At 38.4% G+C, this 16,922-nt stretch overlaps 1 protein-coding gene across 3 annotated transcripts in view; it reads left to right on the top strand.

Annotated features, from left to right (window-relative positions):
* Positions 1-16,922, top strand: part of nphp4 (nephronophthisis 4) — a 168,604-nt gene that overhangs the window by 91,651 nt on the left and 60,031 nt on the right. For all 3 annotated transcript variants that reach the window (XM_042408717.1, XM_042408716.1, XM_042408715.1), the window contains exon 12: positions 11,959-12,096. In XM_042408717.1, the coding sequence (XP_042264651.1) occupies positions 11,959-12,096 (138 nt within the window). The remainder of the gene's footprint in view (positions 1-11,958; positions 12,097-16,922) is intronic.

Genomic DNA, 16,922 nt, shown 5'->3' with positions numbered 1-16,922 from the left:
AAGCTAGTGTGCTATGACAAATGGTTTTGTCTGAAGTTTCAACTTTTTCACTAGAAGTGAGTCAACACCGCAAGCATTGTACTGTAGCTGCCTTTTGTACTCTCTTGGAAAACAAACACAGCCCTTGTGTCATTGGGTCCGCACAGGCTGGACACTCAGCTCTGTTTTACCTGTGTGTGACTACAGTCTTTTGCTATAATCATCCATCATTTAAAGCTGCATTAATAGTTTTTTTGATTTTGTGTGTGTGTGTGTGTGTGTGTGTGTGTGTGTGTGTGTGTGTGTGTGTGTGTGTGTGTGTGTGTGTACAGAGGGTTTATCAGTTATGAGGTTTTTCTGTGAAAGCATCTGTCAGCTGCAGCTCAGAACAAGGTTAATGAGAGTCGAATTTGTGGTCCAGAAAACCAAAACAATGAGCTAAAAGAGGCATAAAGGCTCCGTAGAGCTGAGGGGAACTACAGAGCTGGTGATAATGCTCTGTGTGTTGGAGCGAACTGTTTTGCATCAGACATTGTCATTTGCTCTAGTGTCAAAACATTGATTAGTAAAGCTTTAAGTCATTTATCTTAGACTTGGGGATTCTTGACTGTTATCAGACAAAATGAGCCATTGTATGACATCTTGGCACTGATAACTTTTTCTTGGCATTTGACATCTTTTCCATTACACTGACTAAACAATAGATTCACCAAAAAAAAAGCTTGATTAATTGGTTATAAAAATCATTAGTTGCTTCCTTACATGCAGCCAAATTTACAACTTTCACTTACATATGCATGTAAAAGCAAGGTTCAAATTTAATTGAGCAATAAATGTATAAATTGATCCTTGTCAGTACAGTTCTGTAGAAATAATGTATTCAGTGTCGATTCAGATGGGGCCTTAGGCTCTGTATACACGATAATGCAAAGCCTCACCTCTTGTTCAGGTGTAAATTAAAAATGTAATTATTATACAGTGTAAATTAAGTTTCAGAAAAAAGTAATACAGGCTTCATTCTACAGAGCTTGTGTGTGTTACTGAACTGTTCTGAACTGAACTGTTGAACATTAGTCTTTTTTCTCTGCTGTCTTCAGTAAAAAAAAAAAACTTTTCGAGTGTGCAAATGCTGTCTGGTTCTTGTCTGTGCCTTTCAAAAGAAAACACTATAAATTGGATCCTAGTTAACAGCTCACCTGAAGTGATTCCTGGCTGGATGACAGGATCAGGACACCCCTCTAGCACTTCCTCCTACATGGATACAGCTCCCCTTCAGTGCTCTTAGACAAAGATCATAAATCTTGACTATACCACAGTCGTGCTGTGTGTGGTCTAACAGAAATTGCAGGTCAAGTCTTTTTTTTTAATTTCAGGAAAGAATGTATTATCTACCCAGAATGAGAGGTGTTTTTTTTAATCCTTTAACTCACCTCTAAAAGATTACTGAATGATGGGGTCTATCAAAATACCCTCCAGCCATTGTTTTACTGAATATGTTTGCAGCTGGCTTGGCAAGTGAAAAATGGACATGTGTGGGTGTGTGTCTGTTGAAAATGTTACTCCTGTTGAGTGACACTCGAATATGTGTGTGTGTCCATCATGGAACACTAAAAATCACCATGAAACTGGGGAAATAGAAGAAATACTGATAACGATAATCATGCCTAGCTGTATCAAATCAGATTAAATGTCACATTTGCATCAGTTTATGTTAGCGGCTGCCCACAGGCAACTAATATAGTACTGATCAATTCTACAATAACTGTAATAAATTTAACTGCACCATAATCATCCGCCCATCACATCAGATGTGGGCGACAATGACTGACTCACGTCCTGTTCTTAGTAAAACATCAACATCGACCATACTTAACATATACTAACAGTGTGTGTTGCTGCGTGTGTGTTTTGTGTGTCTGTTCATCCTGGCTGAGCTAAGCTGCGGGGCGTTACCATCATCCCTCAGCCTGAGAGGAAGTGCCAGCCGAGACTGAGAGTTGTGATGGATGCTGCTCTCTCTCTCTCTCTCTCTCTCTCAGGATGAGGCCAGGGACACGCACACACACACACATACACAGACACACACAGTAGTATGGAAGCATTGAGCGGAGGAGGAGAGAGATCAGCTCAGTTTCAGTGTTAGCTCCGTGGGCCAAAATGAGCCACAGTCTATATTGTCGACTCATTTTAAATTGAACCTACAGGGGCTTGGAGCTGTGGGAGTGCTACACCTCTGAACTCTACAAATCGACCCTCATTTTGATTAAAAAGCAAGGGCGGTGGAAGCCTGCAAGTGGGCAGCTCCCAGAGGCTAACAAGAGAAGACTGTGGTCATACTGGGCAGCTCTTAGGGGAGGACATTAGAAGACAGTGGTGCTTAACTGGATGTACCACCCTGCACATACAGTCTTTTATCAACTCTTAATTCCCAAAACATCTTTTATACCAAACAGGCTGAATTAATCTCAAAAGAAAATATATGATTTTTTTTTTGTGGTTGAATTTCCCGGATGTTCCATCAAGTATTTTCATGGCAAATTATTAGATTCTTCTGTCATATTTTCAAAGTTTATGAGTTAAAGTTCAACCATATTTTCCCAAAAGGAGCAATTAACTTTGCACCAAAGGTGAAACGTGACCTACAAGATTGGAAAAACATACACAATTTAATAAGCTGTTATCTGTTTGTATTATGTATGTAACTTTTGCACAAACAGTGGCCAATGTAGGCTCAAGTTGAATTCAAAGACCACAAGGAGGAAATTAATTATTGAAACTGACTCAGTAATGTTAGTTTAACAGTTGTTTCTAAAGTTTGTTAGCATTAACCACCGACCTAGTAAGGCTAAAGCCTTAAAACCTCTGAATGTATTGAATTGAACAATGGTGTCTTATTGCTTACAAATTCAATTTTTGATTGGTTAAAGAAAGGTTGTGTTATTTCTTCTTTCAAAAGTTACTTAGTCTGGCTTTTAAATTACACTAATCAATACTTTTCTATTATTATTCGGTTTATGTGGTTTTCCCATCTCGCAAACACTGCTCTCATCAATCTTATTTTCAGCATCAGGAGGCAGCTGTTTTAAACAAAAAATCTGTGATAAACCCAGAGTACACCGCACCACCAAAGAGCAGAGACACAAAGTTACTGACTAGCTGGTGTGTACAGTGGAGCATTTAGCAGCCTAAGAGCCAGATATTTCCCTCAGGAGTTGGTGGAGAGAAAAACAGAGAGTGAATATTGGACTTACATTCACGCGGTGGCTAGAGATACGACTCCAAATGATGCTGCTTTGTGAATGCTGGATGTCGGGCTGGCCAGTATGGCCTAAAATATAATGAAAATTTCTTTCAAGCTTGGGGTTGTATCATGATTTTAATGGATTTTTTTTGTTTTCATGCAAAATACAGCATTGAAACATCATCTATTATGGGGCATCATGTGCAAAACAATTGATCAAGAATAATAAAAGACCTGCAAGTCTGTCATTATTATGCATATAATACAGGTTATCCTTCAATTTATTAGACTATACTATTATAAGACTTATTAAGCTAGTTACTGTCAGTACTGTCTGTATCCAGTTTAATAATCAGTTTCAGCACAGAAAGAGCAGAAACATCTGCTCACACATTCATCTGCTCATGCTGATGTAGCCAGCTATTACCTGCCTTATGGTTTTACTAAAGTAATCTCTCTGTGAATGTTGGGATTCCCCAATTAATCAAGTCAACTCAATATAATGCCCAACTGTTTGTGTAAATAGGCAAATGTTTGCTAACCAGTTAACCGCATCGATACATCAGATGTGTTTTCATTCAATTAATACAGCTATAAGTTTGTTGTATGCATGAATGTTGTATACATTCTTCTATACACTCATGAGAGACTTAGTAAGTAAGGTTCTATCTATCTATCTATCTATCTATCCATCCATCCTTCCTTCCTTCCTGATTGATGGCCATCCAGGACTTTTCATACAGAAATGAAAGAGAAAGAGAAATGTCTATGTGAAGTGATGCCACTGCTGTTGGCAGTCACCCTACAATTCATCACGACTCTGGTGTTGCTGCAAAAATTCACAAATACAGTCTCTGTTTCTCCCTGTCTCACTGTCTCCCACCCTTCAAAGTTATTGTTTTAAAAATACACTTGTTTCAATGCCAAACTGATTTTCCCTGTTCAACATTTTTTTTTTCTTTCCTCTTCAACATGGCTGTCAAGTGCTGATTAATCAATGGCATCCCTCTCTGAAAACAAGCCGTACGCTCCGGCTCTGTCTGTAGGCATTGTTGGATCTGACAACTTTCTCTTGCTTGCATAAATTATTGATCCTTGACACTCTCTGTTTGCCGGGGTGCAGAATGCTAAGGATCCTGTGGTATTTATAGCCAACATTTGGGAGAGCAGCTGAGTTTGTTTGTCTGTGTTGATGATGATTTCTCGCGTTGGGTTGCAGTCATGTTTCAGGGTTATGCTCATGTTCTGTTGACCCAGGTGGCCATGTAGTCATTGGGCCGGAGGTGAGGCCATGTTTGTTGCTGGCAGAGGGCGGTTTGGCAGCTGGTACTGGCTCACTCAGCCTCATTTTTGCAGCCCTAGTTAGACCCTCGTCCTTGTATCAAATGTTTTTACAAAATAATAGGATTCTGGTTTGTGTGATGTTTATTGTATGACTCTATTTTAGCGCTCCAGCCTTCGTTGCTCTGTCTGACTCTGTTTTGACGAAGTAAATGGTGTTAGTATCGATGTGAGCTATGTTAAGATTGATTTTTGGGTTTAACAGAGCATAAATTGTTTTCTCTGAAATTGCAATGGATTTCTGTTAATGCTGGTATTTTTCTTATGATAATTATACTTCGGAGATTGCAGCTCAACTACTTAATACTTCCTTAATCATTATCGGGGAAAAAGTATTTTACATCAATTTGCCACTCAATATTCAAGTAAATGTTGATTTTTTTTTTTTTTTTTTTTTTTTTGCTTGATCATCTTGAACTTTTATTTTTCAGATATCTGTGATGTTCAGGCATGTTAGCTTTAAATTATATTAAACTACATTTCATGCATAGTTATCCCAGTGTGGGGGGTGTAGTCCAGTTTTTTTGGAAAATCTGAATGGAAGCTATAGTATTGCATAGATAGCTAATGGTTTCACAAGATATAGGTGTCACTGCACCTCTGTTTGTGAAATATGAAAAATATCCAGTTTATATACTGATAACTAGCAAGAGCAAATATTAGATACCTGAGTACTGGAAACACATAATAATCCAACATTTCCTGCTTTATGTTGTGATGAACTATTCACAGAATCAGAATAAACAGCAGGAATCCATTAATGTTAGTAATACAGCTGTTGGTGGTGTAATGCTGCAGGGAACATTTGAACCATTTGTTCTATCCAACCAAACCGCTAGAGTACCAGGATGACTTGAGACAATATAATGTTGAAGCCATTATGTGTTGGTTTTGAAAATTTCTTATTTTGGCGCCACCCAGTGGTAGTATCAGAAACGACAGCTTGGCACACAGCAATTTACAGATCTGAGCCAGAGGCACTGAGATTAATGGACTGTAAGAAACACGTATATTGCACCAATTTTCACCTGAATATTTGTATGAATAAAAACATACGCCATCAGCATACTTATAAGATCTCATAAAAACACTACACACAGCGGCTTTGATGCTATAATTCAATTAGAATATTGAAACTGTAGAAAATGTATGCATTTTCCTTTTTAAGCCCAGACTTGTCATGAATTATTTATCATTTTTATATCGATATTGCAATTTGAAAGAGTGCTATTCTCAAAATGCAAGAGTTGAAATTGTAATTATAACTTATAATTAACCAGCGTTGGGCAAGTTACTTGAAAAATGGAATTGACTAGTCATTACAGATTACTCATTGAAAAAGTGATTGCATTACTTTACTAATTATTTTAATTACTTGTCACTTTACCATCTGTCAAGGATGCCTCTAAAAATCTACAATCCCTCCACACCTACACATCAAATATTCTGTATTTGCAGTAACACATGAAGAAATATAAAATATAGAATTATGTTAAGCAGCCAGACATTTTGGATGTATTATACTGGCCATCAGTGACTACATACAGCAGCACTCATGAAGGTCCCATGAAGTTCTCATGAGTTCCCACACCGTCCAGCTCTTAACAAAATCCAGCTGTTATTCTGTTATTAGCTGTTATTATTCATGAGAAATTTGTCTCACTGTTCTTCATTTCTTCTTTGTAGCATTTCATTCAGTCCTGCACGTCCTCACTTTTTATTTTCTCTCGGCACTCTCAAAAACAATTATCACTCGTCTTTACTCGCAGTCAGACCCCTTTGTTCACACATTGACTTAGTATTCCCCCCCTTTTTCATGCATCTCTAATATTTTCCTCTTTTGTGTGCTTGACTCCTCCACCTTTGTTCTCAATATTTCATTCCAGTAATCTCTTCATCTTTTTTCCACTGGATTTCCTCCTTAATCCTCCTCCCTTTCAAACCACACCTGTCTCTCACTGTCTTCCTTTGAGCCACATGATGAGCTCGACTCCATGTCACGGTCTCGCTCCCTCACACACACACAAATATCAAATATCGCTAAGGCATATCATGTTTTACGCACACAAACACACACACACACACACACACACACAGTGACAATTAGGAAGCAGCCAAATGCATATTCATGGAGATCTTCGTCTCACACTCAGAAAAGACAGAAGCGAACTTACATGTACACATACAGTATATGATGCCTCGGACACATTCACCCACACACGTGCAAACACACACACAGGTCCCATGGAGCCAGAATGTGAACAGATGATCTGCTTGGCTGTCAGGGCAAACAGGCTGAGTTCAGAACATTGGCAGCCACAGCAATGCCACTACTAATTGCCTTGCTGTGCGTATTCTCTCAGTGTGTGTGCGTGTGTGAGATCCCCACATGCAGAGTGTGTCTGGTGTCTTTCACACCCTCTGTGTGCAGGACGTGGTGACTCAATGTGAGATCACATGCGTGTGTGTGCGTGTGCGTGTGTGTGTGTAAAACATGATATGCCTTAGCGATATTTGTGAGTACTGACTTGTGACAGCCTACTGGTATTGACATTTTAGGAGATATTGAATTGTGAGGACATTTTGACCAACACTAACAGCTCATTTTAGGGTTACACCGACTACTAACATAGTATTTGCTAGTGAGCAAATGAAGAATGATATCCACTCTGAGACTGTTTATGAGTCAAACCACTTCACCTCTATTTCAGTGACATTTAGCAAGTGTACTATTCCTTTTAAAATGATACTCCAGCTAAAATATATCATGTCAGTATATGAACAAAAGATAGACTTGAAAGGTAGTATTGTAAAACGGTGTTCAGGATGAACAGAAGCCGTGTTCAGCTTGATGTCGGTTACAGTGGATTCTAGTCCACCCCAACAATACTAGGTTTTCAAGGCAGATGTAGATATTTGATGGATAATACTGCTCAAAAGCTTAGACACACTTTCTAATTTTTTGAGTGCTACGGTAGATATGATTAAGATTATTGATTAAGATTCCTTAAATTTGGTTATTAAAGAATTGTGAACGATTGCAACTCTAACAAGAATTTCCTCTGGGGTTGGAGGAAACTGGAGCACCCAGAGGAAACCAAGCAAAAATACAGAGATATTGCAAACTCCATACAGGAAGGCCCCAGTCAATCTTAGTGAGGTCTGAAAGTAGGACCTTAGTAGGACCTTACTGCTGTGAGGCCATTTTATGGTGTGTGTCAACACTGAAAGATGTGTGTTCTTGCCTCAGCTTTTCCCTGCATGATGACCTGTTCTGTCTTTTGAGGAGGAGGTGTATGTAGCTAGTTATTAGTTAAGTAGTTAAAAGGCTGGGGTTAGCTTCGCCTCTTCAGTCTCATTGACCTGCATTCAGGTCAGTCGTTACAAACTCAAGCTGCACAGAAAAACATTATTCAAACCCACAGAGCATTATTTTCAATTGAGCGGAGATCCCAACGTTTCCGAGGAGACTAGACATGCAGCGCCATGTAGAATATTTCCATTAGATGGAATGGTGTAGTCATCAAAAACGTGCAGTCTTGGTTTTGAATATTTCATTCAGTTTCAACAGCATACATCTTTCATTCAGATTTGCAACAAGCTGATACATGTGTGATGCTGTTAGAACTAAAACAAAGTATAGATACATGGTTCCTGGCTGCTAATTGAAACAGGCAGACACTTGTTGCTGTGGATACCACAGTCACTGATGCATCTTTTGCCATTAAATGACATATTTAAGTAATCTCAGCTCAAAGCAGCTCTTATTTCTCTGAGGTGTTTCTTCAGCTCACAGCCACAGTGTAGTCACACACTCAGTGTTTCCTTATGCGCCATACATTTAGTGCTTCGTCATGAAATATTACACATTATGTGTGTCACAGACGCACATGGAGTCTGCATGGAGTTATTATTTCCTTTTTAAAATGTGTAATTAATGGAATAAGACTTTATGGAAATGTTTAATCTATTTTAAGGCCCAAGAGAATGAATGTAGATCAATTCGATGTCCTCATAAGCACTGCAGAATCAGTGAGCGTGTGTGTCTTCAAGATCAATGGGGGAGTGAAGTTGAACATCTCCTCTTTTACTACTCAATACAGTTCAATGCGGTATCTTTATTGTCTCTCAGGGAGCCATTTGTTTTGACCCCAGCAGATTCAATAACACTCACAAACAGCCTGTTAGATGAGGCCAACTGAAAGGCACATTGGGGTTATTGGGGAATATTGGCCTCTTGCAGTCTAATAATAGTTTTCAACATTGAAGCTTTGTTTCTCTGTTACCTAACAAGATAAACTCAGCTTTGTCTGAAATTACAAATAATCAAACTAATGTTTGATGCTGACAGAAAAATATCTACTGCATAGGGGGCGTTGTGTTTTATATCTCCAGTTTCCTTATGACAATTCAAAGAAGAACCTGATGGTTAGCATATCCTAAATTATGAAGTGGGCTAGAACTGAGAATACTGCCCTATTCCCCCAAGTGAGGTGCCCTTTCTTCCCCAGTGGGAAGTGACAAATCTTACGAGTTTTATCTAAAAGTGTCACTTAAATAGTACTAGACCAAAGTATTGCAGCCCTTATAATTCAAATCATTAACACTCCAATCACTCCCATTTGGAACATTTGGATAGTCATGTTCATCAGATATTCCCATGATCAAAAGGCCAAAATAGGTTTCTTTCAAAGGATGTCTTGGCTAAACCTTAGGGACAAGGTGAAGAGCTCAGATATCCTGAAGGACTTCAAAGCAGAACTGCTGCTCTTTTGCGTAGAGAGCCGATGTGCTTCCAGCATCTGGTCTCCCCGTGGATATCCAACTGGGAGGACATCTTGAGGCAGACCCACGCCAGAGGTATAATATATCCTGTCTAGCATGGGAATGCCTCGGGATCCCCCAGGAGGAGCTGGAGGTGGTTTGGGAAAAGGACGTCTAAGATCCTCTTAGTTTGCTGCCACTGCTAATCTAATCCAGATAACAGAAAGTGTTGAAGATTAGAGGAATTCACATGTGAAATTTCTTGTGAAAATGTACTTTTCCACAAGAATATTACCTACTATCACTAGGCAGGCACATTACAAATTTGCAGAGAACATTGAGGCTTTCTTATATTATGTCTTTAATAAATAATGAGAGAATTGTCGAGTCACACGCACATATCTTACTTTCTTCATGTAGGTGATAAAACACAATGAGGAAGGAATTTTGTACCAAAAAGACTAACTTTGGAAGATAATCACCTGATTTGTCTAACGCAGACTACTGAAGCCTCATATTAGCTTCAGCTAAACTGTAGAATTCATTTTTGCACAGAACAAAGACTGTGGATTTTGTCCCCCATCTGCTGTATTTGCATCGCAAACAACAGATTGCACTGAGAAGGGGTCTCTTCATGGGCAGTATGACCAGGAGAAACAATTACTGTGCTGGAAAACTGAGTCCATGTACATATGGGCATGTGCATGTTGTTTGAGAATAGACTTCAAAAAATGAACTTTTCTTTTGAACAGTATAAATTACCTCACATAAAGGACATTGCTTGGTGAATATAGTGGGCACAAATTGAAAAAAAGACCTTTTGCTAATAAAGACTCGGTAAAAAACATTGAGGCAAAGTTGAATTACATGTATTAGTATGGCTCAAATATTAAATACTTGTCCACAACACTAATTAGCACAATAACAGAATTTCTCTTTTTAACGGAGATAGAGATTTCTTTAACTAATTTATTCAAATTGCTTCTACTTCACTACACTTTCGATAGATGTTAAGCTACTATCAGTGATACTCAGCACCTCCTGTTTCACCTAAAAAGCTGTCCAGCAGCTCAGAGGCTATAATGCGGCTTTCGATGTGAAACATCCGCATCAACTCCTAACCTTAAATGCTGTGTTTCATTGACGGTAGCTTAACAGAAATCAGAACAGAAAAGTCGAATTACTGAGTGACAACAGTATTTCTGTTAAAAAAAGAAAGTCAGAGCAGCAGAGTGGTGAGAATGACATGACTTGTTGCACTGATGGAACTGAAGTGTTCGCTTGCTCACTGTCTTGCCAAGAGTTAGATGACAGGATCAATACCCACTCTCATGTCTGCACAATAAATATAAAGCCAGTCAGCAGCCAGTTGGGTTAGCTTAGCATAAAGACTAAAAACAGGGGGAAACAGCTTGTCTGGCTTTGTCCGATAGTAACAAAATCCGCCTACCAGGACCACCAAAGCTCTCTATTTAATTCTTGCTGGTTAAACTTGCACAAAAAAGTGTAATAACAACAAGTTGTGGTTTTACCAACAGTTACGTGTTGGTCCAAAGTCCAAAAACAGGGAGACTTCTGACTAAAATATGATAAAAATATTTACTGTATATAAAACATGGAAGATTACGAATAAAGGACTGTCTCTGATTATAATCCCTGGTAAACAAAGGCCTGTTTCTTGATGCTGTTGAGCTAAATTAATTCCCCAGCTACTATGTGAGTATTGACGTACATCCGTCCCTGATCAGTTTTATATAAGTCCTGAACTGTACATGCAGTGGTAGTAGTACTGCACTTCAAGCTTGAACAATCTTGACTTTAGCTGTACTGCTCAGCCATACCTGAACAGTATGGCACTTTAAGCAGAGGGGACATACTGCTCAGTGGTTTTTCTGTCATAGTTTATTATTAATAAAAATCCATAATAGGGAGTGACTGATACATCTGTTTGCCACCCATGTATAACCCTTCACTCAAAAACGTGTTTTGCTCATTATTACTTTACTTGGATGTTTGAGATTCACTGTGCAGAATGATTTATGTGCAAACTGCAAGGCTGTTTTCACATTCATCTACTGAAGGGGGAAAGTTTCTCTGTGCTTAAATCTGAGTTTAAGGGAGGCATGTATGAACAGGATTTTGTGACATCACGGGTAATTTGGATGCCAATCATGGTCTAATATGCAACATATACAAGGATAATGTGGAGACCTGAAAACTTTTTTACTTTAAATTAGTTAAAAGTATTTTTTAAACTAAGTAATGGAACTTTTTTGCCGAAAATTTATATCAGATCACGAAGGTTATTCGAAGCAAAGTATTTATTAATGTCTTACAACTTGCCTAGAGGGAATCTTCAACACAACTGGAACAACAACTCTCAAATCATGGGCTACATTCTCTTTTGTTTCCAGTCAAAAGTCATCAGAAGAGCAGACAAACAGTTTTTAATTTGACAGGCTGAGAGTTGACAGCGCTGAAGAGTGAGAGAGGGTTCTAAGTGCCAAAGCAATGTAATGGTCTGTTGTTGTCATATGAGATGGCACATGTGTCTCTCTGGCGTAAAGTATATTCCTGAGCCCTGTTGTTCATAATCATAATAACAGCAAATCATTTGCATTGTTTCTCTGCAGCTCTCACTGTCTCAGCTGGCAGCTACTTCACGCTACCCGACTATCAGCCACTCCAGCTCAGCGTTGCCGTGGCAACAGTCATTTCCTTCTCTGCTCCATCCTTCCCCGTTGGCATCGGCCCACCAGCTGTCACATGTCGTAAGATTTCCACCCCCATACTCACACACACACACACACACACACACACACACACACGCACATGCTGAGGAAAATACACAAGCATTAAGGAAAAGGGGACTCATAGATGCGTTTACACACAAGGTACGCATTCAAACGCAACAACACAACAACACATAAACACACAACATGGTTCGTAAGCCTTTATGCATCCCCAAGGATATACAGACAGTCATTCCCTGAGTTCAAAGACACACTCACCTTTACAGCACTCTGCTCCCAGTCTCATACCCATGGAGACACATACACACACAAAACCTCTAAAATGAACTCCAACCCTGCACACTCTTTGTTTTTTGAGCTACTGGAGCTGCTGGAGGTGTTGGAGCAGCTCCTTTTCATCTTTATAATCAAAAGAAACATTATTCTTTGACTTGGCTTTTCAAATCTTTCTACAAAGACTATTTCAATTTTCTAAAGGTGTCCAGGGTCCTGCATGACCTCATATTTTGCCCTCTGGGAAAATATGTTTAATTCACCTTGTCCTGTTAATGGTTTACTCTTTTTTTCATAATTTAGCTGCATCATTTCTGTATTAACCACCATTTTTAAATATAATCCATGGCTTTAGTGGGTCACCTTAAAATCATTTTAGTGGACGTTTTTGTGAACCAACAAAACCATACAAAAACATTCCAAGGAGATTAAACCCAACTTAAGTTTTTTAGCAATTGCTGTTTTACCCAGCTCTGTAAAATTGAAAACACGTATATCCCAGTGATCAAGCACAGAAATGATAATGGAAATAACATCTGAGAATATATCTGACTGTGTCTACTGCTAACTAGTTTTAAGCGTCTGAAAAAAGTCCCATCATTGGGAATATAAGAAATGAGGATGTCAGCTATACCATGCTAATTTTAATAATTCTGTTGAATAATTTCCTAAAATGATGCAAGGTTAACCTTTCCCCCCCTAGTTCATTTTGCATTTGAAAGCCACCTTGTCTTTGCTAATTTAAACTATGTTCACCCACAAAGATGCATATATTTGGGAATCAGCATGCTGCACAAAAGAAACTGGTAAAATCTCACAGAATGGAGAATAAATCAAAATGCTATAATCCTGGGATTAACCCTGACTCTTGTTCTGCTTATTAAAATCAGTTTGCATGTTCCCTTATGATGTGTACTTTTTTCTCATTGATGTGGAAAAAACATCACTTCGACAGCATAAATTGCTGATGTTTTAATAGTGTAGAGATTCAGAGTTCAGTTCAGTTCATGCTGGTTTGATGGTGCTGTAAAGTGTGGCTGAATATAAATCCACCTTCTTTACTTTCTGACTGGACCCTCGTAGACCTCTGTCATACCTACAGTAGTATAAATGTCTAAAGTGCCAGCTGTCTTCACATAAAGCCTGCAAGGACACTAGTCTGCAAGGGGATAAAATGCAGTAAGAGACTGGACTTAAGAAGTTAATTGTTGCCATGGATATGACTACTGCAGAGATCTTGATCCTGTAATGCATCTCTGAGTACTTTTCTGCCTAGCTACAGTACTTCCTCTAACTGCTCCTGTACTACCCCAAGGTGTTCTCATGCCAAATGGGATATACAATATAATCCCTCCACTGTTTTCTGGGTCTGCTCCAGGTTCTGCTCCCAGTGTGCTTGAAAAACTTTAATAGGGAGACATTAGGAGGCATTTTTATCAGATACTCAAACCACCTTAACTGGCTCCTCTCAAGGTGAAAAAGCAGTGGCTCTACTCCAGACTCCTTAAGGGTGAGCCAAGACAGCAAAGGAAACTCATTTTGGTTTGTAACCACAACATATTTCTTTTGCTTTTGACCCAAAGCTCGTGACCAGGAACGAGGGTTGGAATGTAGATCAACTAATAAATGGAGAGTTTTCCCTTTGTTCTTATCTCCATCTTCACCAGGACAGCTTGGCCAGCACCTGGAGTCCGCTCTCTTGATGTCAGCAGAAAGATTGTTTGAGGCCCTTTGCAGACATGATGAATTCTGGATTTGGACAGAAGTAGCAGTAACTGTAATTAAATCTTAGTCCAGCAGTTTAACAGCAGTTTAACATTGCATGTGCACACAGTGAATCACTGTCTTATTTGTTAATGCTGTCATGGCTTTGGAAAGTATCTATTTATTATGGGCTGTTGTATATTCTTCATTCTCTTTGTTAACACAGTAGGTTGTGGGAGCTGTCCTGGCCAGTCCACCTGCTTGTAAGCCTCGGCACAGCTAAGAAGGACTTTGCTGAAATTCTAACTAGACAGCAGTAGCTTTAATGGGTTTCTCCATATTTCATGCTCAAAATCCATATAGCTTAAGCTATGAATCATATTGCAGGAATAATCCAGGAACTGTGGATCAGGCTTACTGGAGATAACAAAATAATCAGAAGCACAATATGGCTAAAAAAGGCACAATTCAATTTGGTTTTGAAACCCCATGACTAGGTTGTGCTATGGAAAAACTGTGAGAAGAACTTATATGTTTTATTTACATCTACAGTATAGTTACACTGGTGGTCCAAAGTTAAGAACACCCAGCTCCTCTGGTTAAATTTCAATCTGCTTATCTGTATCCTGAAATATGATGCAGGTAAAGATGAAATAAGAAACGTTTGTCACTTCGTTGTGACTCGTGACCCAAAGCTTAAAACATACATATTTGTATCTGCTTATGCCTACAAATTGTTTATGTCTTGATTTGTTTACACATACTTACTAAAAATGTTTCAATAGTTTTAAAACTGAAACTCTGAATCAACATTAACTTGTGTCCTTACTTCTTTACATCTCTACCAAAATAATACTGCAACCTTTAAATTTGTTAATTTTTTCATAATTTAGCCTGAAATTAAAAGTAAAATTCTTGCATTTTCTTGTATTTTTAGAATTAACCTTTGAACTCCTACACTGGGGATTTTATTCTGATTCACCAATTGTTTATAGTGCTGCTGCCAACGTGTTAACGTGTTATTCTATAAAAGATAGCATATGTTTTTGTAGTCATCTGCGTGCCCCCTTTTTTAAATCTTTTTATAACTTATGTTGGGCAAGAAGGGGGAATACTGGACTGTTTTATTACAGCAACAATTTGCCTCTGTTAATCTGTTAGTCAGGAACAGCTTATTCATTTGAAGATGAAGTACTTTTGGATAATTCACCCACTTTGAAGTGAAATACTGAAATATATTTGTGCTCTTTAGCCTTGAGGGATATGTAGATATCATAAAACAACAGCTCGGGGTTGTTAATCTACAGACTAGCAGAGAGTTAAAGTGAAACAGCGGCCATTGTGGCCACGGGCTGACTTATAACATAATGATTATGCTAAAACGTCAGCCACCAGAAGCTAGTGGTCATACCAGACCAAGTAAGACCATAGTCACAAAACACTTGAATGTATTGAAATGAGCAAGGTCGTGTTTTATCGCTCCTGAATTCAACTTATCATCTGTAGGAAAATGAAAGTGTTGTTTTGTCTTTCAGAAGTTACATGGACTTGCTTTAAGGGACATATCCTGAAGCTGTTTTTAATATTATCTTATAAAGTCAGGTGACATTTGCTTGAACTTTGTTGCTTGTTTCATTCTCTGCAGCTGATACTGTAGAAAGCTCATTTGGATTTTATATAGTGCCATCGAAGTTGTGTATTAAAGTTGTGCATAAGTATGTAAATAAAATGATATCCTTAGTAAACTGGTTGCTATTAGATTTGAGTTATAGTACTGTTATGTGACATTCTCTTTGCATATATTGACTCATTAAATCAACTTGCAGAATTTATTGTTTAAACCTCCATTTGTCCTTTGTCCGTAACCTGAAAACACCTGCCTATAAAAAGCAGTCACTCATATGTCATCACACTGCGTAGGCTTGGTGGCAGCAGGTTCAGTATAAAGCCATTACTTGGAGCCTTTTAAACCTGCTAAGGCTTCTACACCAACCCTCGGCATCCTCTTAGGTTATTAAATCGCAGGCTGTTTGATCAGAAGAGGAACATGGATGCGCATGTTGTACCCATGTTGCGGCGTGACTTTGGTTGAGGTTATTACCGGCATGTTTGATGGAAAACCCCATAATGCACAGCCATGCATGTCCGCTGATAGGCCAACTGAACCGTACACATGTGTCAAAGACCAAGAAAAAAAAAACACTTGACTGGAAAATGACACCATTATCGCTCCTTCGCTAATTATCTGTGCCCCTCCAGCTGGGTGTCAGTCAACGACAATGAAAAGGGGATTAATGTTTAGCACAAAAAACTTTGAAATGTTGAACTGGTCCACAGGCATTAACAGTTTTTTTTTTCTTTTCCTAAATAGCGGATATTGTTAAGTAGAAAGAAGCAAAAATAAAAAACAAGTAATGATGCTGTTAAATAGAGAAACTGAAAAGCAGATTAAATGTAAGTGTGCCTCAAAGTCAAAGCATTAACAAAAAATGTTTTTAAAGGCTTTTAACTTGTCACTAAGGGATAGTGTTGAAAAAAAACAAAAAAGGAAGATAACTTTAGCTTTTACTTTACAGGTCTGTAATTCCCTAATAAATAAATAAAAATACATTTCTAATTAAAGAGAAATAGAAATTTCCTTGAAAGAAAAGCTCCATTCAAACCCAAGTAAATATTCATTCAGTATTGATTTATTTTAGATGTTGAACTGCAAGACTTAAGGTTACAATCTGCTGCTAAAAATAGTCCCCATCAAATGCACTATTTACTCTTCTTTGAGTAATATTTGCTAAAAACTCCAAAAAGTCCCAAAAGACTTGGAGCTGCAGGCAGAGTTGGAAAAAGTACTGAGAGATGGACTAACACGT

The sequence above is a fragment of the Thunnus maccoyii genome, chromosome 4, assembly GCF_910596095.1.
Source record: "Thunnus maccoyii chromosome 4, fThuMac1.1, whole genome shotgun sequence".
In the NCBI taxonomy this organism is placed as follows: Eukaryota; Metazoa; Chordata; class Actinopteri; order Scombriformes; family Scombridae; genus Thunnus; species Thunnus maccoyii.
This window is presented reverse-complemented; position numbering and strand designations above follow the sequence as displayed.